Source organism: Nipponia nippon, unplaced genomic scaffold (genome assembly GCF_047370975.1).
Source record: "Nipponia nippon isolate SJK-2023a ecotype South Korea unplaced genomic scaffold, ASM4737097v1 scaffold_25, whole genome shotgun sequence".
Lineage (NCBI taxonomy): Eukaryota > Metazoa > Chordata > Aves > Pelecaniformes > Threskiornithidae > Nipponia > Nipponia nippon.
This window is the reverse complement of record NW_028262342.1, coordinates 4,540,811-4,566,939: the sequence shown is the minus strand read 5'-3', so window position 1 is coordinate 4,566,939 and position 26,129 is coordinate 4,540,811. Positions and strand designations below refer to the sequence as shown.

At 50.6% G+C, this 26,129-nt stretch overlaps 1 protein-coding gene across 12 annotated transcripts in view; it reads right to left on the bottom strand.

Moving 5' to 3' along the window:
• Positions 1-26,129, bottom strand: part of PLXNA2 (plexin A2) — a 260,299-nt gene that overhangs the window by 32,969 nt on the left and 201,201 nt on the right. For all 12 annotated transcript variants that reach the window (XM_087761945.1, XM_087761940.1, XM_009462408.2 and 9 more), the window contains 7 exons: positions 20,550-20,750; positions 18,583-18,679; positions 18,028-18,221; positions 11,688-11,839; positions 8,308-8,425; positions 4,585-4,721; positions 1,305-1,472 (listed from right to left, as the gene is read on the bottom strand). In XM_087761945.1, coding sequence (XP_087618071.1) covers positions 1,305-1,472; positions 4,585-4,721; positions 8,308-8,425; positions 11,688-11,839; positions 18,028-18,221; positions 18,583-18,679; positions 20,550-20,750 — 1,067 coding nt within the window. The remainder of the gene's footprint in view (positions 1-1,304; positions 1,473-4,584; positions 4,722-8,307; positions 8,426-11,687; positions 11,840-18,027; positions 18,222-18,582; positions 18,680-20,549; positions 20,751-26,129) is intronic.

Sequence of the window (26,129 nt, the reverse complement as noted above, 5' to 3'; positions counted from 1 at the left end):
GAACCGGGAGACACCTGATTAATGCACCGGGCAGGAGGGGCTGGGGCTGTGCAGAGAGACCGTGCTTGACAACAAGGATGCTTGTTGATCTCAGAAAGATGTTTTCTGCAGACACTTCAGGCACCAGGTGACAGAGTGGATTAATACGCGCTCCCCGAGTCGCTGGGGAGCGGTGTCTCACAAGTGAGGTAGATTCTCTACTCTCAGCTGCACCCTCTCCCACCTAACAGCACTGCAAGGCAGCAGGATGAGAAATGGGACCGAAGAAATCAACTGAGCTGAGACTAAATATGTAAGACAATAAATTAGTCACAGTGTTTAATGATTTACACAGTGATGTTTTTAAGGAACACGATAAATGGTACGTGCAGTGAAGGAGCTGACATGCACTTGCATCTGGACTGCAGATGCAGCAAGTTGTCACATAGAGCTGGGGAGGGATGAAGAGCACTGGGTGCCGTCAGGGCCAGGGAGGACACAACCCCAGGCTACAGTACCCTCATTCTCCTACAGCCAGTGCCCCCGAGCAAAGTCTTTCACTCTTGGTTTCTTCTTTCGTGTGTTCATTGGAGCAGCACAGCCCAGATTCACCGGAGTCTCCAGCACCGCTGTTAGCAGTCCTGCCCAGCCCATCAGACCAGCTCACCCCAAACCAGACACCATCTTCAATTCGGGCTCAAAGCAAACATCTCGCAGAGCCTGCTGCGAGACGCTTACTTCTTTCGTGGGCAATTGTAAAAAATAATTGGAATTTGAAATGAATAGCTGTGTTACAGCCCTTGTGAGCACAACCATTAAAGTAACCCCAGGGGACGAGCATGGCCCAGGGTTTTTAGCAGCGATGACGTCACGGTGATGTGACAGCGTCGGCCGCCCGATTCCTAGCAGTGAATCTGGGATAAACACTACATTTTGCTTAGCATCAGCTTTTTCCTTTCTTGCCGGTTGCTGGTTTTGTTTTATTCCAGGACTGCAAGAAGGAGCCTTTAATGAGCAATTGTGCACTTCAGCAGATGGAAGTGATCTTGGGGCTTTATTTGTGCTCCCAGAATCTCGGTGCAGACTGCTACTGCTGTAATTGCCTTGGTAATTACAACCCCTTTAGTAACTCTGGACCTGACTTTTGGTAAATGCAAATGCCGCAGACACCCAGCACTGACAAATCCAGGACGCTGGGTGGGACGTGCATTTCCAAACAGACCCTCTTTCGCCCTCACTGAGTGTATGCTGAGAGAGAAGATCCAGACCGGGCAAGCTGGCTCCTCTCCCGCTGTTGAGGACCCACTGTCAGAGCCTTGTGTTACCTGGCAATGCTCCACTCAGGTTCGATGTGCTGCACCTTCGGATCATCGATGTACTCAAACAGCAAGGTCTGCTCCAGCTGAGCCCGGTCAACGCTGACGGAGACGTGAACAGCCCCCAGGCCATGGGCTGACGGAGCTGACACACAGACGATCTCGTTCATGGATCGCCTGCGCAAGAGAGAAGCCAGGGAAGCGTTAATGGGCAGCCATGGCCTAGGGGCAGAAAATGACCCTTTGTCCTGGGGCAGCTCACAAAAAGGCTGAGCCCCAGACCCCGACACCTGCGAAGGGGATGAGCTCTGTGCAGGAGGGGACTCTGCCTGCCCACCAAGAGAGAAGCGCAGGCTCCCTGAAATTACTCTTTGTGCCAAACTGCAGCCTCCCGCATCCCCCTGTGAACCCGCTGCCTTCTGTTGGGCGTGTGAAAACAGATGGCTGCTTTTTAAATGGGATGCATAAGCTCACTCAAAAGCCAAATTCTTCCCCTCCGCACCCCACTGCACACACGGGCCCTTGTGAGCCGCATAATGGAGCCCACGAAGCCCCCGCCTGGGAAGGGCGATGCCACCGTCACCGCTGCCTTCCAGCTTTGTCTGCCCATCAGAGCAGGGGTGACCTCGTCCTCGGCGCTGGCTGGCTGGCCATAACAGACCATCTGCTTCCATCGCAGCCCCGGAGAAGGTCGAGGCGGCAGGGTAGGGAGGTGCTGTCAAAGCACAAAGGCGCCAGTGGGTGGATGGATGGAGAAGGGGAATGAGATCTGAGCGGCACCGCTCCCGCTGCCGGGACAGAGCTGCGAGGAACCACACAGCCCTGCGGCGAGCCTGGACACTGTTCCTACAAAAAGTGCTGGAGTGAGATCGCTGGAAGGCCAGTGCCCCTGCACGGCCACCCGCGGGTCGTCCCGCCTGCCCAAACCTGCCCCCCGCTCACTGAAAAGGCCGTGCTGTTCCTGTGGCTCATTTAGTTTTGGCTTCACACAGGGGAGAGGGCAGGCCGGTCTTCAGCACCTCGCTGACAGTCTGGCACTTAAAAACTGCCACTCCTGAACATCCAGTCTTCACCATCCTCACCCTCCTCAGAGCCTGCACAACTCGTGGAGGTGCCCGAACAGCTGAGGCTCGAGTGCAGCCGTGGCCCTGCTCTGCTTCCAGCAAAGCTCCCGTGTCCCCACCTGGGCAAGGGGACACTGTGTGGTCCCCTTTCCAGGGCCCTTACACGCTCCCTGCCCCCCTAAGGAGTACAGGCACATCGCTCAGCACTAAGCATTTCAGGGGGGTATCGAACAGCGGGTACCACCATGTTCCCAGCTCACTCCTTGGCACGCCCGTCCGCCACAAGCGAGGGAATAGAAACAACCTCCTAAAATATCTGAAACAAATTGGACTTGACTGTTTCTATTGATGCGATTACATGTCTACCCCTTCCCACCCAGCTCCTCCTCCCTCCCTCATCTTATTCTCACTCTCCACCTAGGTTTAATTTAACCACAAAGGCATCCTTGTGCGAGGAGCGCGTTTCTCTACCCTCCTTGCTGATTCTCGGAGTGTTCCCGTGCATGCCCGTGCAGCTGAAGAGCTGCCTGCCTGCTGCCTGCTCTGCCGCCCTGCGCCGCCGCAGCCGCTCAGCCCTGCCAGACTCCACTGCGCCTGCTTAGCTCTGGCATGAGATCCAGAGTGACGCATCGCTGCTGGCAGAGCTGCTCTCAGCTCCCTGTGATCAGTTAATTAGCTTTCCGTGCTATTATTATGTCGTCATGGTGAATCTACCCACTCCTCCGATCAGAGAGGGGAGAATGGGGGAAGCTGTAATTAGAGTGAATCTCATTAGAAACTGCTTCATCTAATCAGGCTCCCCCACACCCTCGAGTACAATTGAAGTTCATTGCCTCAGAACAGTCCAAGCAAAACAAAGTGCACAGCGTGACCCCACATGAAGGATGGTGCCATTCATATACTGCCGCTTGCTTTGTTTAAGTTTCTGCTTGCCTGCTGTAATTAGAACATACAGAGAATTCAAAACTCTTCCAGGTTTTGCAGGTCAGTATCTGCAGGTTGCCTGAATGTAATTATATATTTAAGGGATTACATTTCAGAGCTGATTCTGCTCTCAGGCCAGCTTGCAGGCTGCTTCTGCTGGTGGTAACGCCGTTACCAGTGTGCATCTGAGGATGCAGTCTGGCATCTTTGCTTCGGATACGGGGAAAAAACATTGATGGATCAGTTACTGTGCTTAGCACTCGGAGAGCTCATCTGCACTTGAAGACCTCGGCATGCCCAGACCTCCTGAAGCACCGTTCTAGGATGGACCTAGAATAAGCACTGCTAATATCCCAACATGCTCCCATGTCTCAATGCCCACAGCTCCTGTATGGGAGAACCTCTCAGTCTTCCAGATGAGAAATTCACCTCCAGGGGTCTTTACTTTCCCATAAACTTGCTTGGTTCCTCCTGGGAAGCCTGAGAGAGGATCTGAATCCCTTTGCACATCACAGCGCTTTGCCTAGGTACCCGCGCAGGCTGCGCCTACACTATGAAATGCATACTGCCAGCTGCTTCGGGGCACCTGTGTACGTTTGGTACAGGGCACGGATGTGTACGTGATGCACACAGATGTATACTGCGTGTGTCTTTTTTTAACTAAGCCCCAAGAAAACCCATTAAACCCTGCAAATGTCAACTCTGTGTTTACACTGCTGGGTAAAAAGCAAATTTGCCATAGAAATCCCAGAGGAGATTGATGGCTCCGCAAGTTTCTCAGCAGAAGGCGTGTGCAGATCCTGGCTTTGCTCTGCCACACAGAAGCCCACCCCTCGCTCAGAGCATTTCTAGGAGGTTGAGGTACCTGCAGCAGTGGCTGCAATAAAAGTAATGCAAGCTGTTGATCTGTGAAAAGAGAAACTAGATGTTTCCTATAAACGTTACATTTTCTTCAGATGAGCCAGGCTGGGGGGCAGGTACTGATGACTACTATAAACCTTTTATACTCGCAGTGATGTTTGCCTGAGATTTTTGGACCAGTTAACATTGTAACGGCATTAAAATGAAATAATGGACAGCACTAATACCGATGCAATCCCTCGCTGGCCAAGCAAGGCTCAGTCACAGTAAGAGGGAAGACGGTTTCATGTAATAAAAGAGGGAACGAGAGCCTTCAGGGGTTCCCAGATGAATTTTTGCCATGGCTGCATGTTCAGCTACAGCAGATACCTGGCGGTGCAGCCCTGATAACCCAGGACGTGGATGGCAGGAGCCCGCGCTGGCCCGGCTCGGCCCCTTACCCGTAGAATTCGCAGGTCTGGTTTCCCAGGAGCACCGACACGCGGCTGCCAGCTCCCAGGTAGTGCCCGGAGATGGTCACCATCGTCCCTCCCGACTCCGGACCGCGGCTGGGATTCAGAAAACTCACTGCTGGAGTCTGCAGAAAGAAAAGGACAAACTCAGTGCTCCTGCCTGCTGCAAGGGGAGCCATCAGCGAGCGGCTGCCCAGCGGCTGTGCCAGCCGGAGAAGCACCATCCCCCGAGCATCGCCATGCTTTGGCTGAGCTGGGAAATCCTTTTTAACATGGAAAAGCAAAACAGGGATGCGTCCTGGACATCTGAAAAATCTCCTGCTAAATTTTCGAACCCAGCTCCGAAAGAGAGACATGCCTCAACAAAACGATCGCAAAATTAGTCTCGGCAAAACTATGCATTTACCTTCAACTTTGTTCTTAAACAAAGGTAAGCTGTTTGCACTGCAGTTTCAAAAACTGAATATATCCCAAGCCAAGCGAACTGCCACAATGGAAATTTGATCCCAAATGTTTAAAGTTTGCCAACGTGGTAGAGCATCAAAAAACCCCACCAGGATCTGGTAATGGGAAATACTGCACAACTTTAACAAGAGGCAGTACCATCAGCTCCCGCTCAATATGAACCACCAGCGATAGTATTGTGGGGGCAGAGCCTGTTTTCTGTTGCTGATGGAAAGACATTCTTGGTGGGCAAACTTAGATCCCACTCGACATTTTACTGGTGATATTATTGTGGCAATGCCACGTCTTTATCCTGCCTTGCACCACGATAGCTATTTATCCCCCTTAATAGAATTTGCAGAAAGCAGGTACCTTTTTATTTGTATTCAATCAGTGGATATTACCAAATTGTTTTACTAATGCTTTCGCATTACCCTCTTTATGACTCTCATCTGCAAAGGCTGGCAGCCTCCCAGCTCCACTCCCCTGGTGCCTCCTGCTTGGCAGCTCGGTGAGTTTGTCCTGTTTTCTCTACTGTTTCCACAATGCAACATGTGTTTTCTGGGTGCCACAGCATTTGCCAAAGCAGCTTAGACCAAAAGCCTGTTTGACCCTGACTCCTGAACAGACCAGAGAAAAACACACGATCCACCCTGTTGTGGGTAATTATGGAGTAATATTACAGGAGGGAAAGATTCGTCTTTCAACTGCTCATGGTCAGCTCACAGCTCTTATCCTAGCTGGGGTCAGGAGTTGGAATCGATGATCCTCGTGGGTCCCTTCCAACTCAGGATATTCTATGATTACTCCAGCTAATGGCAACACTAGACAATACAACCGGTAATAGCAACGTTTACACCAGGCAGGCTTGGGAGCATTTCCTACAACCAAGAGGAGTGATTCCAAAATGCAAAAAACCTCCAAAGGACGCTCAGTGTATGATTGCCCATCAAAAACCTCCTTCAGCCTCCAGCCCAACCCTGGCGACTGTTCCCAAGGTGAGTTAGGAACAAGCTGCAACGCTGTGAATGCTCCAGACAGCGAGAGCCGCTACCAGCCACCCTCCTCCTCCAGCCCCATCCCCGGGGCCAGTCTGCTCGTGGGATCCCGAGGACGGAAAGGAGCAGTTATTTACCATGTCCACGAGGTCCAGCAGTTCCCATACACACACACCAGTGACAGCTGCACACATACTGGAAAGCACGGCCCTCCTCTGCATTCAAAATGACTTGTAAGCACCTCCTGGCTACAAGCCTCTGATGTTTCTGGTGTGAGCATCACCTTGTCTAAGCATTGCAATCCTTGGAAATTCAAAGCATTGCCAAAAATAGAAACTCAGGCTGTAACCCCGAGCAGTCATTCTTGTAAACAAGGAAGACAGGAGAGCTGAGGGCCCATCCTAGAGACCTGCAAAAACTCCCAAGGCTGGGGCGAGGCCAGCATCAGATGAGGGCCTGAAAGCTGAATAAGAATTTTCCATCTTCAACTCATGATTTGGTGATAATTATGACAGATTTACAGATCCAAAGTAGCTCCAAGGTTCCAGCTCCCCAGATAAAATGGGTGTAATTAAGGTGACAGCATCGCTCCGGCGTGGTGGCAAGCACCAGATGAGCTCACTAAGGCATGAACCCTCTCAGGGTCAGAACTGAGCTCTGCTTTAAGGTACCCATCAATTTTACTACTGACTTTAATGGCATAAACCAGCTGTAATGGAATTTGTGGCAGCGCTAAAGAGAAAAGTAGAGGCCAACTAACAAAAGGAAACGATGTGCCAAAAGTTTTAGGTGCTTGGGAAAAAGAAACCATATAATCAGGGTAAGTGCTGGAAATCAGAAGCAACAATGCAAAGGATGATAATGCTCGGCATATGCTCACCAGGTTGCTGCAAGGTACTGCTCCAAGATTCATCTCTGCAATTACCTTCCGCTGGCTCCTGGTTATTACTGAACACAAAGCAAGAGAGCATCCTCCTTGCATCGCGTGGGAACCTGCCTTCCAACAGTGGCACATCTGGGGACTCTACTGGCAGTGCCCTGTGATGATCGGAGGGGTTTCTGGCATATTTGAGCAAAACGTGGTGATATTTTGCACCCCTGCTATGTTGTTGAATAAACAAAATCCCAGGGGAGGGTGTCGCTTACAACGCCGATAGGGTGGCAGGGGCTAGCCTGATTTATCTCTCAATTAGTTTACAAATTGTGGGCAATTGGTAAGTGCTGGCATTTCCCTGCATAGATTCCACTAAGCACAAAATCAATGTGGCTGGATGAAGTGCCCTGTTGAGGCAAAACTGGAGATATGAGAAACCCCAGCTGTAGCTTTTAAGTTTATGAATCAAAAGGCTGCTAATTAAACAACGAAAGAAATGATCCACTCAACCAATGGAAGCCCACCAACCCAAAGAGCAGCTCTCCATTAAGCAGACAGAGAAAGCCTTCCCTGAACCAGCATCCTTGGAGGGGGAAAAAAAATCCCTGAATATCTGGATGTAGAATTACCCTTCCATCCCAAAGGGTATCATGAGGAAAAGATTAAATCTATAGACACAGAAACTAACTCGGATATTTTTAGGTTTCACAGGCAGTTGATTAAAACTAAGTTTCTAGCAGGACCTCAGTACCTGAGCTGCAGAAGGATGGGCTCTGGTGCTTGCTCTCCTGTTGCGTGTCTCTGTGTTCCTGCAAAAAGGCCTATTGGTGCCTGTATGTGTACACACGTACGTATGGAAACATCTTCAAAAGCAGCAAGAAGCAGCACCCTAGATTCACCCCCCTTCACTAAGCACCAAAATAACAACATCCATTACAAACAGAGGAAAATTTTGAGTGCCGACTCCAATTCCTTGCCAATTCCTCACGCACAGAAAGTCCTCAGGTACAGAACAAAGTTATGCTTTGTGTAACGCTCCTGCTGGGATTACACCAATGCACTTTGCAAGGAGTAACCCAGGCTAGCAATTCAGAAGGTTGTCACTATTTTGGAGGTGCAAAGCTGAAATGAAATGCTGTGGAAGCCCTGGGTTTAGGTTCCCACATAAATCCTGTTTATTCTGTGGACCTGTGTGAGCTCTAGGTCCTGAAAACTGGGCTCACTGACTGGGCTACCAACAAATTGTGCAATGCCATGGGGAAAGCATCAGGAAAAGATGACAAATTTGGGATTTTCTTCTGGTGTTGAACCCCATCCATTTGACACGTGCATTCGTAGAGCACGGCTGTTCCGCGGGGGATGCGTGCTGCCCCCCCGCCTCGGCAGGACACTCACCACGAACACGTACTGCTGCGCAGACTTGGCCGTGAACTCGGGCTTGCACTCTCCGATGCACAGGAGCACTGGGCCGGAGCTGATCCCTGGAAGCGCCTGCCCCATTTCACAGACGATCCTGGAAGCAGAAACGCCGCAGTGAGGCCTTGGCAGGAGGTGCCTACAGTCCCCTCTGCAGCTCCGCGCAGGGCTGACTTACTTTTTTTCTTCTCCCCCCTGCTCCTCCCTTTAACTTTGATATCTGCCTCTTTGGAAGAAGTTAATTACTGAGTCTATTTTTACCCCATGTAGTAATTTAAAGAAAAAAAATCAAAATTAGACATAATTATTACAAGCTGTAAACTCCAGAGCAAAGCAGAGCACTAATGGCAATATATTAGCCAGTAGCAAAGTGAGTGCGAAGTCCTTAGAGTAACAGATGAGTTCATTAAGGGAACAGCTCACGCTGCAGTCTCCCAGTTAATCAAAAATGGAGAAACCTGCACGGGGATGATAGAGACAGCCGTGGAGAGCAGCCTTTGCAGGGGAGACAGGGCTGGCTAACGCAGAACGTACTGATGCTGGGAAAAGGAGTTAGCGGCACGGAGAGACACCGATCTCGTGCTCCTCGCGTGGCCCAGCTCAGCCCCGTGGGCACATCCTGAGGCAGGGAAAGCCGCAGGGCTGGGGAGAGCTGCTGGGGATAACCACAGCGAGCCAGGCTGGAAGATGAGGAAACCCCCATTACACACCCTGTGGGTGTGTAATCCAAAAATCCCAGGGCCCTGGGAATGCAGAATGCCTACTGGAGATGAGACCAAGCAAATGCCTGGCATGCCAGCAGGTCTGAGAGAGGTCTTCAGTGGGACGTCAGCTGGCAGGGCTGTCTAGCTGTACCTAAAGGGGAGGGATGCTGCTTGCTCCCATGGCAAGAGCATCCTGCCAGGCGCTGGAAACCTCAGGACAGGATTAACCTGCCTCGGGTTGGTTATGATGGTAACACTGGTGATGAGACACTTGTTGATGTCTGACCCTGAGAGTGAGACCAGAGAAGAGCCAGAGCACCCCTTCCCCGGTGAGGCTGAAGGTGCTTTTGCAGAGCGGCAGGAGAGACGCTCGCTCGTCTGCAGATCACATGCAAATGCATGAAAAGCTCCAATTCATGAAGGCAGTGTTTCAGCTGCCTTCAGCAGCATTAAATTCACTACAAATAAAATAAAATAAAATAAAATAAAAAGACTAAAGGAAAAAAGAACCTGCAGACAGCATGCACAGGTGATGCCAGGAGACCTAATGAAATACATACATGCTAGTAAAGAGCTCTGATGCGAAAGCCCTTATTGCTGCACATCAAAACGGGTTGCCTAGAGAGACGCTGCCTTTGGAGAACAGAAACTGAAGCATCTCAGCTGTGTGCCTTAATCTGCCACGTGCTCCTCTCTCTGCCTTTCAACCAGACGTCGCCCATGCACCTCTCCTCTGCCTGCTGCTTCATTACTTCTCCTCCCGCAAACCGGCAGCGGGGCGAGGAGGCAGGGTTTCTGCGCTGCCGGGCTAGGACGGAGGGCTGGTGTTTGGGAGCAGTAACCTCTGCTCCTGCCAGCCCATGGGCAAACAAAGCAAGGTGAGGTGATTCCCGACACCCCGTCGGCAGGAGAGGAGAGCGGAGGTTTGCTCCCACAAGAAACAAGGATACACCAAGCACTATATACAGGGGGAAACACCAAATACTCAACTATTTGCCAGTAAAGCAGCAGCTGCCATGCAGTACCAGGCATGACAGGGTGCGGGACAGGGCACAAGTGACCTGGTACACCTGATCCCGATTCCTGTTAAATGCCAAATTCCCAGCAGGTACCTTGTTACAAAATGATGCATTCAGCAGAGCTGTAGGGTGCTGATTGCTGGGCTAAGTGGCCCTTTCACCAACATTAACCTAATTGCTGGCTGATAGATTGCGTGGCTGGAGCATATGGTGAGTCATTACAGTCTTGGAATTCAGTCTGCCCACAGAACCCTTAAGAGGGTCCTTTTATCTGTATTCATCTTTAAAAGGCAGCTCTCATGCTAACGCTTGCTGTTATCTGCCCAGGGTAAATGTTTTAATGATGTTAAACTTTGAAAGCTCAAGAGCCGTAATTAGAGTCATGATTATAAAATCAGGGTTTCATACCATCAAAGGAGGATAATTTTATAATCTTCTATCCTTTATTTGAAAAATAAAATAAAACAAAATACTGCTCAGCAGAACAGCCCAAACCACTAGCAGTGACAGTACTATCTGTGCAGCGCTTGGAGCCATTCCTGCAATAACACCAACGATGCTTTGCACATCCAGAGCACCCTTCAGCCAGTGATCGGAAAAATACTTCCTAACTGATATACTGCACGCATCCTCGCTGTTTGGAAGAGGAGACTGATGTCATTTCTGTCTTACAGATGGGGAAACAAAGACAAGGAGTGTGCAAAAAACAAACCAACACCAACATGTGCTAGCGACAGGTCCTTCCACTACCCTGGGGATCAGACTGGGACCCAGCAAATGCATTCCACCACCAGAGGACAACTGCTTTCAGCTGCTGCCGCAGCTGGGGCAGATCCGGCTGCTGGGACCACTCGCACCCTGGGCTCCCCCACGCTCACCGTGAGCAGCCACGGCCCTACCACACACAACACCGTCCTGGTCCCCAGCGGGGGAGATTAGGCAACCCAAGGGGAGACACAACATATTGCTGGTCTCCTGCCCTGCACCAATGACCCCCAACACATCCCTCAGCACTTTGGCTGCACCAAAACAACCCCCCCAGGCAGCAACAGGAGCATGTGTCACTTTGGGAGGTTTATTCGCCCATCCTCTGTTACATGCCTATTTTCTAATTTTCGATTGACATTTTTCTTAGTGAAATAAATGAATTGACTCCAGTGGAGGCCCATTCGGATTAAGCGGCTGTCACCGCCTCAGCCGCCTAACAAATGGCTGCGTGCAGCCAGCAGCGCCGGCTGAATTTCAAGTGCGATGAGGAGCGGGGGGGGCAGAGAGGCTCAGCATCAACAGCAAGGTGTTCATCAAAAAAGTTGCTTAGCAAAGCAGGAACCGCGGTGTGGAAGGAAACAAAACACTTAATGAAAGCTTAAAGGGCTGCTTAACCCCCTGAGAGAGCATCCAAGCACCTCGTCCCCTTCTGGTGTAGGAATGGCATACTCTGTTCCAGGCACCATCCACCTCCAGACCCCTTCCTGCAGGTCTGCAGGGCTGAAAAGGGTGGTGAGATGATGCCTGGGGTTTGGAGGAGTTATTGGCCTCCTTTGCATTTGCTGGAGGTCAGGGAAGAGGCTTTGTGCCGGCTGGCCAGCACTGTGGACCTGCGGTGGGGACGGGTGAGGTCCTGGAGGCCACTCACTGTTCTGCGACGACGTACTGCTCGGGCAGGGGCTTGCACTGCACCCCAGCAACCTGCACGCCATGGGCGATCTCGGAGAAATCCAGGCCCAGGTTCACGCCACGGATGGTCACCCTCGTCCCTCCTTCTGGGGGGCCTGACACTGTCAGGATCTAGAGGGAAACAAAACATAGGAAAGTTGAGCTGGTGTCCCCGTGCCACCCGTGCTTCTTCAACCCCATGTCTGGTTTGGAAGCAATCTTTTGCTTTGCAGGCTGCGGCTGAGTGCTGCAACCTCCACCTGCTCCTGCTGCCAAACCCAGGCCAGCAACACCTTCTCATGACCCCTCTGGATGTCTTGGAGAAGCCCAAGCCCAGGCCAATCCAACACAGATGGATTTCAGCCCAAGGATGCCAAAATCCATCTGTGCTGAGCTCCAAGAGAGGACATCAAGGTCCCTGAGCTGGCCAAGAGGAGTGGGCAATGCCTCCCCCAGAAACCCTTGCAGAAGGATGAGACTGTCTCCTTTTTTATATATAGAGAAGATGGTAAGTCACCTTCCAGAAGTTGCCTGCTCCTTTGGAGAACTTTGTTAACTTCTGCCTTGGCTGTTCTCTGAACGTTAATGTCACATTTTATTAGTAAGTTGGCACCTCAAATGACTTACAAATGTTAAAGGGTGAGGTGTGTGCTTTAAAGCTGCCTGTTTATAGCCTGCCTCAGCCGTAATCATCTCTGCTTCTATAGACTTTCATTAAGGACAATATCCTCGTCAATTAGGAGTATATATTACAGTAATGTATAGTCACAAAATTTGGACCTAAAAGTCTCAAACAGTTGTCCTGAATCTGCCACCGGTCTGTTGTTGCTCTTGGGTGAGTTACTAACCTTCTCCATGCTACAGCTGTTATTAATAAATAAACATAATTCATAATAATGCAATTTAATTAATTTAATGGATAAATCTTGTTTACGCTTGTTTGTTCCACGCTTGTCTTTGGCAAAAGATTCGAGCTCTTCAAAACCTTTTCCTTACCATTTCTGGATGGATGGCTGCTTTTCTTTCATCTTCGTAAGAGCTCGCCGTTCCTGAACGTGAGCGGGTTAGGAAGGCAGCAGAACACCAGCCCCATCACAGGACCACGTCCCGGCAGCCTACTGCACCGTGGGCCGAGCGTGCCCCAGAGCAGCCCTTGTGGGACCCCCTGCACTTTCCAGTGCCACGGGGCTCGTCTCCCCCGATCTCCGCAGGATCCCCTTCCCACACAATGCTAACGCCATCAGGACACCCCTGTTCCCCGTCACTTCTGTGGCTCCAAGTGGCCCCCTTCATCTTCCTGCGTTTCAGCTCTCAGCTGAAGCCATTTTCCTTCTCCCTTGCTTATGCCTCGTAATTTCTTGCTCTCCACCTCTGCTCCCGTTTAAGGTGCTGCTATTGAATTTGGCCACACGTGTTGGGGTTCACGCACCCAGCAGAGCCCATGAGCAGCACCGTGTGTCAAACCACCACCTCCTCCCCCTGTGTATGCTTTAGTTTCTACCTCCCTCTCCCCTCGACCGCACCACTGAGGTTTCCAATTTATTCACTGTACACTGTCTGTCGTGCTGCTGTTTTCTGTAACTCACACCGCGTAGCACGTCTTGTATCATTTAGCTCCGTGAAGCACTATGTGCCCATAAAAGACGCTACAAAATCAAGTTGTATTGCATTACACCGAGTCCTGAAGGCCTGCACTGGTAATGCTTACATCGCTAGCTGGGAATCACCTGGACTCGGCAGTTCAGGTACTTGACAGTTACAACTGTCCTTCGCAGCTCTAGGTTACGTTAAAATGCGTTTGCAGGAGCACTTACACTGCCGGGCTCGTTGTCTCATCACTGTTCAAAAGAAGTCACAGTTTGCCATTTCCCGACCTTACCACAACCAGCAGAGCCAACCGGCCTCACCAAACAAAGCAGAGCCGATTCTGTATTTTGAAAGTGTCCTGACCTGGAAAATCCCCAATATGGAGCTCCACTCGACCTAGATTTTAGTGGCCGCTAATTGAACAGTTTTGAAGTAACTGTGCCATAAAGCAGCCCCAGGGTTAGAACAGATGCATTCAATTAATTACAGCTGGAGAGATTCAGTCAAAATCACAGAAAGAAGATAAGTCTTAAAGGTCCCGTTGCACTGAGCGTTGGTGATCCCTCCGAGCAGCACCCAGCCAGGCAGCACCCCTGGGCCACCCCGTTGTGTTGCAGATGCACGGCTGAGGCATCTCCAGCAAACCCAGCCCGGGGCCGCTGCTGGCGGCGTGGTCTGCCTCACCCCAGGGCTGTGGTCGTGCTGGGGAGCTGCTCAGTCTGCAAGCGTGGCTGCAATGACAGTCCTGACTGCTGGTCTGAGCCAGACAGGATCAGGAAGAATTATTCCCCATTCTCAAGAAACATACTGTAATAGAGTTCTTTTTCACTCAGAGGTCCGTGGAGGATCAAAAGAACATGCAAAGGGCAGCTAAGGAAAAACAAGGCCATTACCAGAATTTTGCATTTACTGTTTAGGCGCCTGCACCACTGCTGGAAGTTCTCTAGGTTGTTTGCAAAACTGAAGCAGTTTGAAAGTCACTGAGATCCGGAGTGGGGTGGGGGAGGCAGGGCCTTTGGTTTCGCTGACCCCCTGAATTATTCTGAGCAGGTCACCTCTCCTCTCTGCATCAGCCTCGCCTTGCGTGAAACAAATAAGCAACCCACTGCCGCTAGCAAAGCATGTGCTCACTGCTCAGTGAAAGGATTAACACAAGCGCGAAGCACCGTATTATTCGCGGAAAGGATTCAAATACAGAGATGAAGTGGGGGCTGGCAGGAGCTCAGTTACCCTTCCACGCTGCCCTCGCATCACCTCAGGGATGCAGGTGCACCACCGCATTTCTGTTGCTGCTGCTTCTCACTTGAAACCAAGGTGGGGGATCCCAGGGATCTCTGAGGTTGGGATCCAAGGGATCCCAGGGATCCAGGAGCCCCAACACAGCACCAGCACACTTCTCTCCCCAGCCTGCAGAAGACACTGCTGTAACGATGCAGGATAAATGTTCTCAGCCTCACATCTTGCCGGTTGCGCGGTTCAGCATTTCTGACAGAAAGCAGTATTTAGCCTCAAGAAGTCTGTGCACGAGAGAGGGAGACCCAGGACTGGCTGAGTCGGATGGGGCTTTCCTCCCGGAGCTGCAGGCAAGCTGCGAGCCTGAGAGCGCTCTGCACAGTAACCGCTTGGCATCTGTTAGGGTGCAGAGAGAGCGCCCGGCTTGCAAAATAAACAGCATAACCCCTGCCCTCTCCCAAAATGTCATCCACCTTCATTCTCTTTGTCTTTTTTCATCCTGCTCTAAGCTAACTGGATCCCAGCTGATGAGCCCAGCAGGGAACCAGCACATAAGCATTGTCATCCTGGCATGATCCCTCCTTGTCTCTGCCTTAGCTGATAGCACATTCAGAACCTAATTGTTATCTCACCAGAGCAACTCCATTATTCAGCCTGACACTGCACCCCCTTCAGCTGTTTGTTGCACTGATGTTATATTAATGAGGCCTGCAAATAAATGAATAGGAGATCAGAGTGCCGCTTGTTCGCAAGAAAACTGATTTTTATTTATTTATTGCTAAGACCACAGACAGCGTGGAAGTTTTACACTGTTAAAGGGACGCTGTCGGTGACAGCTGGGCCTCTCGCTCAGAAAAAGGGCTGCGTATATCCTACTGCTCATGTACTTTTATGACTATTAAAACACAATCTCTTCTTACTAGTCATGCATTCCCCGACGGCACTGGCGCCTGGGAGCAAGGCCCTTGACCTCCAGCTTGACAGAAGGAGTGAAACTGGCCAGATGAAGGAAAAGGAGTGGAAACCAGCCTGTGTTAAAGGCTCTTTTCGTCTCAGTAATCCAGGCTGCAATGCAAGCCCCGGCATGAGACCAAGTGCTGCTCCCGGTCGAGTCTGTCAACGCCGGTGCTGGTGGGAAGGAGGGAGCCTCACCAGCGCCGGCTTTACCCCTGCCGGGAGCAGGTCAGTCGCAGCGGGGCAGGGTGGTCTCTTCCCAGCTCCCAGTGCGCAGCTCTGCAGCACTGGACATCGCAAAATGGTACCCAAAATACTGAAAACAACTTAGATACCAGTAAAAAGGACCCAACAGCCATGAAGGCTGTAAAAGTCTCACGGTCTCCAAGACAATCTCATACACTTTTCTGGAGGGGAAGGGAGATGAGAGAAGTTAACCTGTGCTGTTGAAAGGTTTGGGTTTAGGAATATTGACCCTGCAGGGTTTCTATTGGGGCTTTGCCATTTTCTACAGACCTGACTGCTCAAGAACCTAGCAAAATTCTGTAAGAGTTTTTAGCCCTGTACAGCACCCTTCCCATCAGTGGATCTCAAAGCACACAAAAAAGGCCACTAGTTCCCTCTGCTTTCCCCCTTCTTTTTCTACAACAGTCAAAACTGCAAACTTGACCCTCATGGAAAAAAAAAAAAAAAAAAAAAAAAGCTGTGAATCCATAAGGAGAAGGGTGGGAGGTGGAGTTCAAGGAAAAACACCAAACACTGCAAGACCTGTGATAAAATCACAACAGCTCACAGCACTGCAGAGTCAGCTGAGGCCATGGGACAATACATCCATCCCCCTGAAACCTGTATTTTCTATTGCTGACCCGCACTGTGGAACAAGCCAATCTGCCAACAAAAGCACAGACATTCCCTGCTCAATTCTCTCATCTCCAAATCCACTCAGGGCAATCTCCTGAGACCCAAAACATCCCCTGGCGAGGCACCCCGCACTTCCCGCTTTGAAGGCTGAGACACAGACCTAGTTATGGAGACAAGAAATCTGTACCAGCAAGGCTCTGCTCTTTTCTCCTTGGACAGAGACCAAAAGTGTTGCTTTCAAGTTGGACAGCGATAAAACACTCGGCGGCAGTGCCATGCCCGCGGCCAGCCGCGAGAGCCAGCCTGGCAGTGCCTAGATGCAAGCCACTTGGTGGCTGGAGCAGAGCGTTTTTCCCCTTCTCTGCTTAGCTCAATGAGGGGCAAATAAATAAATTGAAGACTTCTTCAACATTACAACTGTCTGAATGGTTTATGATGAAGAAAATCTCAGGCAAAGGCTATTTTGCTTCTTGCATCTTATAGCATAAGCCTTGTGCAAGCAGAACAGCACTCGGATAAGAAAACTTTGGTTTCTGACTACTGGCAGGACAAGGTAAATATCTAAGCAAGCCTTTAAGGCTCATTTTATCTCTCTGTAAAGATAGCTATGACTTGCCAAACCAACCAACCAACCAACCAAGGAAAGGACGGCCTCTCAACATTTCTTAACGCTGTTGCAGCTCTGCAGAGTCAGCACTGCCACCACCTCTGCTCCTCCGCAGCCTCGCAAGCTCCACTCTGCAGTTCACAAAACAGCACACAAGAGAAATACCCACCCATCAAAGGTATAATGGGGCTGGGCAGAAGGTCTAAGAAAGAAATACCAAAGGCTTGGTAAGGTCCCTGCGGGACGGATGGACCCTCCTCAGCAACAGCCTCCTCCAGCAGCCCCAGCCCTGATACGGCACCACCAGCCGCTGCGGTTTCCTCCCCTCCTCTGCAGAAAGGAGGCTGAGGCCTTCCCCCCAGGGGTCTGAGCACGAGCCAGTTTAGCTAAGCTGGTGCAGGAACTAACCTGAGTTAAGAGGAAACTTCCACATGTATTGGGGTCCTTACTCAGCTGGCAGAAGTTTGCGCACTGAGAAGCCCTGCTCCTGCCCTGCCAGGCGTTTCTGTAGCCATGAGCATCAGTGCAACAGGCTGCTTCGATCCAACACTGTTTTACACCCATGCGCTCTGCCTTCTGCAGTGCAGACACACACTGAGGGCAAGGGAGGCTTTTTGGGGGAGTTAATTAAGTGAGAAACCAAAATCTTCTTTCATTCCCACCTGATGAGAGTGTCACTCCTAATAGTAACATTAACAGACCAAGTGCAGTTTTACGGGTAAAAACGCTCCTGGGAGACATTTTGCATCCCTCAGTGGTCTGAACAGAAACATCAGAAGCATCAATTATAGACTAATTAGCTCCCTAGTTTAATTAGCATTCCTGCACCAGTCCATAGCGGTCACCCCAATGCTGGTCACATCCCGGCGAGTGACGGCTGCACGGCGGGGCAGTGGGCTGCACACCCTGGCCGTGTGCCGGCGGATCCGCACATTAACTTCAGAGAAAGTAGCGGAGCGTTTTATTCCCTGTTCTTCAGCGCCGGATGGATGACAGCGGATTTTCAGACACGAGGGAGACAGACACAAATCCACTTTGGAAGGAGTAAGGAGAAGGGGCCGGAGATGCGCACTCTTACCTCGGTGATGCGAGGGTTGGAGCACTTGACGTTCCTGCTGGACCAGTCGAGCCAGGGCTGGGCGGAGGGCGCGCTGCAGTGCGGCTGCAGCGTGCACTTGGCCTCGCCGCTGCACCAGCCGCACTCGAACTTGGGGTCGGCTTTCAGGCAGAGCCCGCAGCTCTCGCGCTGGGCTGCGCACTTGTAGAGGTGCACTGCGGGAAGAGGGGACGGGCACTCAGGACAAAGCCAAGAACTGAAATATTCATATGGACTACAGCTGCTCTTGGACTTACAGCAAAGGCACATGTTGAGTTTCAACTTAATGAGCTGCAGAGTGGGCTTACATATGTGGTTTCCAAAGGCAAGGCTGTAGCAGTGGTGCTCAGTGAGCACCACTATCAGTGGAGCAGACCAAGTTGCTCTCACCCACAGCAGGATCCATCGGGACCACAACATCTCTGGCTGCAGCCGCAGTGACAGCAGCTAACGCCGCTCATGCCCCAACAGCCACTTCCCAGCCCCCATCGCAGCCCTCCTTCCCGTGACTTGAAAGCCAGCTCAAGCAGACGTTACCTTTCAGATCCTCTGGGTTGTCAATAACAAAGTTCCCGTTCCAAACCACAGCAAAGTCCACTGCTAAGTTGCTTATGTCCATCCCATCGTAGAGATACTGAAGGAGAAGACCGAGAATGAAATGCTTTGGAGGATCTATCAGAGACACTAACAGGAAAAGAAATTTTTTTTTTTTAAGAAAATGTGACTGTTCTCTGCTTAAAAACATGTGCTGATGTCTGAACCACCACCACATCTACACTTCATCTCCAGAGTCCTCCTTTGACTCCCTCCTCCTCACCAGGAAGAGATAATTAAATCAGATCTAGTCCTTGTGAGAGGTAATAGATTAATTATTCCACTCACAGTGGTTGCTCTTGTCACTCAGTCTCTAGCTTATCAATACAGCCCCTCCAGTTAATCAGACTGGAAGGACTGCTGCCTTCAGGCTATCTTCTTATACAGTCACCATGCACCCTAGTGTGACCGGGAGCTTAAAAATCACGCTGCACAGCTTTGGCTGATGAAATAGGCAACAGCTGAGAAAAAATAGATGGTGCAGAGAAGTTCTTTCCCAGTTTCTGCTTCAGCCCAGTCTAGGATAGCACTGGCTTGAATTAGTCACCTTCTCGTGGATATCCTGGGGCCGTGGCAGAGGGAATCTGGATGCTTTTAGTGAATTCCCAGTGTATTCCGAAATTCCCATTATCACAATTAGCAGTAATGAGGTCTCATTTTGACGCTCTCTTTAAGTCAATCAAGACCTGCTAAAAAGACTTAAAAAGGCGAGCAAACGCTGCCATCCTCTTTGGGATCAGGGAATGATGACTAAACCAAAGCAGACTGCTTTGACTGTCCCCGTGCAACAGTTGCACAGTTTTTACTTACATTTGGTTGTACTGAGTCACCTTGCCTGGGTTTTACTCAGTTGATGTGAAACTAGATCTTCTGTACAAACAATAGAGCTGCGAGTACAGAATTGCCCTTATATTCTCTGCCTACCACTTGCTATTACCCTAACAGGAATAAAAGTGCTTCTCTATGTTTATAAATTGCTTTGAATAGGAAAAATACTATATAGTATTAATACATTTATTATCCACCAAGCTGCAAGGCCCAAAGACAGCCAGTGATATATAAATATCCAGTGAAATTTTTAAAAATTCAAAACTTCATTAACAATTTAAGACCATCTGCACTGAATATTAAAGTAGATCCTGTTCTGCTGCCTAAAACAAACGGAACATGCCTTCTTTGCCCGTGGACCTCTTCGAACGCACGGCGAGGAGGGGCAGGACCACGCTCTTCCCTGCCCGTCCTCCAGCTGAAGCGTGCCACGTGAGACCCAGACGTGGGCTGCGGCTCGGAGGGTGGCCTTTGGGAAGCCTCCATTTGCCATACGTGCTTTGGCGTCTCCGACTTTCTGCCACGGTGACTTTGAGTGGTCTGGGGTAAGATCCCGACAGGTCCGTTTGCAGGGCTAAGCCCCATCCTACGGCGCAGAGCTATCCTCCCCTGCCAGCTTCTCCTGCAGCAGCATTCAGATCATTTCCCTCTCTCTGCTGCATGGTGCTCTCTCCCCTGGCACTTTTCCTTTCCCCCTCCTTCCCTGCACCATGCTGCTTTTCAGCATTACTGCATTCATCCAGCTACCGTGACCTGGAATTCGACAGCTCCCCAATAAGGGGTCTGTGATTCGCCTTATCTCCCCTGTGTGAATTAGCCTGCCTTAACTCCTTCATCCCATTCCCTCCTCCTCCTCCCCTTTCCCTCGCTGAACCCCCGCAGTCAGACAGGGAACCGCCAGATAAAGGATCTTCTCTGGGCTGGTATAATGAAACACCTCGCGTGCCCACCTGGAATTTGGGACTAGTTTAACTCTGGGATTTTCCACTTTCCCGATGGCTGAGCCCACCTGCTTCGCAGCTATTTGGAGCTGACACCCATTTTGGGCACCTTTTTGCCACCTTCCCCTCCCGGTCCCTCACCGAGCTGTTCTGGCACTGGACGCTGGAGCTGTTGAAGCGCAGGGCAGGCACGCGGTGGATCACGCCCTGGATGCTGAGGACGCACTCGTACCCGCGCTGGCCAGACTGGGGCTGGGGCAGGTTTCTCGCCTTCAGTGTGATGGGTTTCACCTCTCCCACCGGGATCAGGATCTCCTCTGTGGGGAAGAGCTGGGGACAGTCCTGGGGGGCAATAAAAGAGAGGAGGAGGTTACAGCAGTGACGATGCATCCACAGGTCTGGCCAGGTCTCCAGCAGCAGGGCTGACGTCCCAGGACATCCTTGGCACGCAGGACCAGCCACTTCTCGGTCCACCCAAGCAGCTGCAGGTTAAGTGTAGAAATAAAGAAAACCCCATTACAGTCCCCCTGCTCTCGGACTGGTGCTGATTTTCTCACCGCAGTTGCAGAAGAAGGAATACCGCTATTCAGGGAATAAATCGGAGGCATCCTCCCTGCTCTGAGCGTGCCGTGGGTTTTATCTGTGAGACGCAAGCTCTTGCCCTGCCCTCCCGCAGCAGCGGCAGCGCGTTATCAGCTGCTCCAGCTCCGCCTGAGCCCCGCTGCTCCAGGAGGGCGATGGGCTGCTCCCAGCCACACGTTGCGCTCCCTGGGCCTCCTCCTAATCCCATTTTGCTCCTTACACCCCTCGGCCGCGTGATGCTTCAGAGCGAGACTGATCAGCATGGGATGTGCTTCCCTCTCGCTCCCAGGTACTGTTCCGCTCTACTTTATCTGAGTAAAATTACGCCAGTGTGCCATTAATTTCCGAGGCGACTTTAATTTCTGCTCTACCTGCTCTCACCCCTTACCATTTTCCAGCACCTCTGGCCTTTCTGAAACGCCCTGCCAAGCTCGCCGCAATGCTCCCGCGCTGCTGCTTGCACAGCTTTTTCCTTAGCTGGGGGCTGCCTGGGTGGGACGCACGCCTCCCCCGCCGGGTGGGCAAGGCATCGAGACCTGCGCTGCCCTGTCTGTCTCTAAAGCCACGCTCTTCCCTGCTCTGCGCTTCTGGGAAGCAGAGGATGTCCAAGGACAGGAGGATTTGGTTGCAGTCCGTATCCAGAAGGGTAGGGATGGGATTTTCACAGATGGGATTAAGCACCCTAATCCTGATCCCCCTGGGCCTTCTGAAATTCTGTCTAGTCTGCAAAACTGGCCTTTCCTCTTAGGAACTGTGGCAAAGGGTTTGGCACGTGCAATAAACTCGGAGCCTCCTCAAGCAAACAGCATTTGTAAAGGTCTTACGGCTTTCAAAAAGTGGCCGTCCTTGGATCTGAGGAGCTAATACTGAGGAGGCATCTCTCACAGAGGAGGGAGGCTGAAAAAAAAGCTAATTAATTTGTGTACAACTGTATCTCAGTACGTATCAGCGGGGTGGATGCTGGGCTGTGACCAGGAGTGCCGCGTGTCCCTTCATACACGGTGAAAGCAGCAAAATTCTCAACAAGTGACGGCACCTGCAGATCTCCTGCCACTGGGTGTTCATGGAGAGACCGTCCGGGGAGGAGGAAGGCCAGCCCAGAAGATGCCAAATGAGCTCCGACACCCCTTGGATCCGAGACGTCGGTTCTTTGCCTTCTTCACAGCACCCTTCGGGCTTCAAAACCTTAAACCTCCAACGCTTCTGGACACAGTCCCTTCATGCACCCTAAGCCTTTTTACATTAGCCTAGAAACAGCAAACCCGGGCTGCCAGCCTGCCCAGGGACCCCGCCAGCCCCACGGGCAGGAGGAAGGTGACGTCCCAGCCGAGCTCAGCGATTCAAACAACGAGCAGCAGCTCTCGCTGCAGATCAAGGGCTTTCTGCACCTCTGGATTGCAATCAGGACCTGCTCCAGGAATGCATTTCTCCGAGACAAATGCAAATTCAGAAGTATGTTACAGCTAGAGCCTTACAGTACAATCCATCACCCTGCCAGCCCAGAGCAAAGGCAGTTTGGGAGACAACCAGAAAAAGCGAGGGACGCTGAGCTCCGGGAGTGAGGAGAGGGAGTCTGGAGGAGGCAGGGGGGGCTGACACAAAACAGCACAAAACCATTTCACTTCAGGCCTTTCCTGATTAGGAACTGAAGCCTCTCGCATGAAAGAGGAGATGGAACAGGTCCTGCTCCTGCAACACCAGGCCGGAGGCTAGCTGGCAACTGCCAGCAGAGCTGCAAACGCACCCTCCTGCAGTACGAGGCCAGCATGAGGGGAGCTTTACCATCCACTGCGGGAATGAAATGGACGCCTCCCTGACCCCCAAAGGCTTCCAAAACTGACCTAAGGGCATTAAATAAAGGTGATGTTAGATAAAGAGTGGCACTTCATCCTTGATAGTCATTTTATATCGAATGAAGGCTCAGGAGTTCTCAGCTAGAGGCGGTCAAACATGAGCAAGGATAGTTCCTCAGTTCCTGAAAACAGCCTCATTTTTGAGCGTACAAAATACCATGAAAGTGGAAGCAGTCTGTTAAATTTTCCATTGAAAACCATGTGAAAATATTTCAAACATCTGTGTGATTGCAATAAAGAAGCAAAGAAAAAAGCTAAATGCTGCTGCCTCCAAAACTATATCTTCTGAAAACTAAGCACAGCAATTAAAACATTAAATACAGAAAAGTGTGATTTGTTTCTACTTCTGCCACTATCTGGCCAAAATAATTCAATTGTAAATTAATAGCAAGTTTTAATATTGCAGTAGCTCAAGACTTTGCTATGCAAGATGCTGTATGCAAAATAAAAGGAAACTCTCCTTGCAAACATCTTTCTAGCAATGAGCAGATCTCCAGTTCCCCACAAGCACAAACTACACGTCTAAACGATACTCTGAGATGAAGTGCAAAAAAAAGACCTATCAGTGCCTGGCAATTGTATGACATTCCTCCCATAAGATCTCAACATCCTAAACATTATCTCTTCGTAACACACTGGGAGATACAGTTTTACCTCAATTTATATACTGGGAACTGCGACACGCAGAGACAAGGGCTCTGACCGTCAGAAGTATTTACATTCTGGTTAGCTCTAATTTGCTTTGATCTGATGGAACTAGGTACCTAAGTACCTGTAAGGATCTGACACTAAATGATTAATCCCAAGCTAAAGTAGAAGTTTTAGAAAAAAATGGACTGACGTCTCCCTTCCCTCTGCCAAATCCCAGACTGGCATCCCAAGCCCTTTGCCACCCTGCCTAGCAATTAAAGTAAATCATCCGGACGGCAATGCAGTGAGAGCCGTCCTCCCCTGCTAGGACTGCGTACCAGGGAGAAAATCCCCGTCTCTCCCTAATGACCGCTAAGCACGCCGAGCCGCTCTCCCTCCGCAGCTCGCAGCCAGGCTGATGGGATGCTGTTTCGCTACTGGCTCAGGCAAGCTGTAAATGAGAAACAGATACTACCCCAGTTTGGAGAAGCCAGTAGCTTAAACTGCTGCCTCATAAACATTTTTAGTAGCACTTTTCCTTATATATTTTTTATTTTATTTCTAACAGGGACTTTCACGGATTAACAGCCAAGAGAGATTTTAAACTCCAATGGCCGGAAAGCAGGCTGTGCTGGGAAGGAAAGAAAAGCCCTTTTCTGCAGGGGAGCGGGTTTGCAGGCTGGAAGGGAATGCCACCACGAAGCTCGGCTCTGAGGTTCCCGCAGACCCTGGTATCACGGATCCAACCCCCAGCTCAGCCTTTACACTACCACCAGCAACTCCTCAGATCCATGGCGTTTTCCATCCAACTGCCAGCTCTTCCGAGCTGTCTTCGCACGCACGTTCCTTCCTCCTTGTTATGCACCGCGCGCCTGTACCATCCTCTACTCGAGATCTGGCTGCATTTAAGGCTTTGCATTTAACCTCAAAGTCATATCGAGGACCAACGGGAGACAAATGGCTCCACTCCAGAGAGGTCCCCAGCTCTGTGCAAAGCCCATGTTTGGGAGGAAAGGTATCCGGGAGCTGCAGAATCTTTTATCACATTATGATTGAAAACAAAAAATCTCCAACCACATCACCGGTGGGGGAACCTCAGTGCACAGTCCTGAAAATAATGAATATGTTATGGACCATTATCCTTCCTGGCCACTGCCTTTCGTGAGATGACTGTTAAAGAAAAGCTTCTTCCTTTAGAGACATGGGAGAGGACTTACAGTTTCAAATCTGCTCTGTAGTGCTGAAAATGCTGGTAGCAAAAATTGTTCTGCTGTCACTAGAGATGAGTAGGACATAATAGATTTTTTTCCTTTGGTTTCAGTGGGAGAAAAACGTCACATCGGGATTCTGCTGAAAAAAGGCATGCGGCCTGTGAGTGCACGCCACTTGGGGAAACACTGAGAAAGGCAGCCCCTCTGTGCTGGCTGACAGCTACAGTGATCACACTAATAAGGGGATATACATTGTGGGATGGAGGGATATGTAGGAAGATGCCACACTACTGAAAGCCCAGGGCACTCGTCGGGAGCCTCACTGCTGCTGGCAGTTGCTGCTGAATTTATCAGATGCGTGAGTGAAGCCACAAAAGCTGCAGGAGCTCGCGGAGGGCGCGGGGCTTGTTCAGACGCGGCGCACGTTGCAGAAGGGCTGCTGGGGCCCCCCGCTTCCCTGTTTGTGCCATTTCCCATCCAGACTCATCGTCCAGCTTTCAGGTCTTTTTTTCATTTGTTTTTTAAATTGCTGCCGCAGTGATGTATGCGCACGTCCCTGCACCCACAGGCCTTCCCACGGAGCGTGGGCGAGTGGGTACGGGTCCCACAAGGGTGCTGCCGCAGCAGTACCTCGATCCCACACTGCGCACACGGAGTTGAAGGGGGGTGATGCCATACGAGAGCTTGCCTGGCAGGTTGGTTTGTCCATTCACCACCTCTTCTACCTTCTACCTGATCTAAAAGTCAGTGCTAACATAAATTATGGTCTTAGAGGTATAGCATTAGCTTTAGCAACGTCTCTGTCAATGTTTATTCACTTTATAGGAATTTTATGACGAACTGGGAAGCAGTGGGCAGCACCAGTCCTGCTGCTGGGATTGGAGCTGTGCGGCCGTGGCAAAAGTCCCCTTGTGGTGGCAAATAACGAGACCATCCCTGGTTCGCAGGGCTCAGGTCTGGGTACGCGATTCCGCACTTGCCCATGCTAGTGCCAGAAGAGCTGAGCATCCCGAAAATACAGACTAAAAGGGAGAACTGCAGCCAGTGGAATACACAATTTGTTTCATAATCAGTTTACTTTGTTTTTTAATTCATGAGAAGTAAATCCTGCAGTGGGTTAGAAAGGCCATTATTGCCTCCTCTCGCTGAACAAACACATGCTGAATCCTCTCATTATCCTTCTTGACTTCTGTACAGCGGAATAAACACAAATCAGAAGATCTGCTGGAGGAAGACAAGACTCCGACGCGTGAGTGGCACAGACTCTCGGGGAATATTGTGCGTATCATCGCACACAACTTACAAAGACATTTCATGCTTCTCCAACACTTTTTAGCGTTAAAGACTCCAAGGTCTATAAATACGTTAAAGACCCGCGATATGCATCTGTCTCTGGAGTAGGACAGAGCACCCATGGTTATTATTTGTGTTTAACAGAGCAGTTT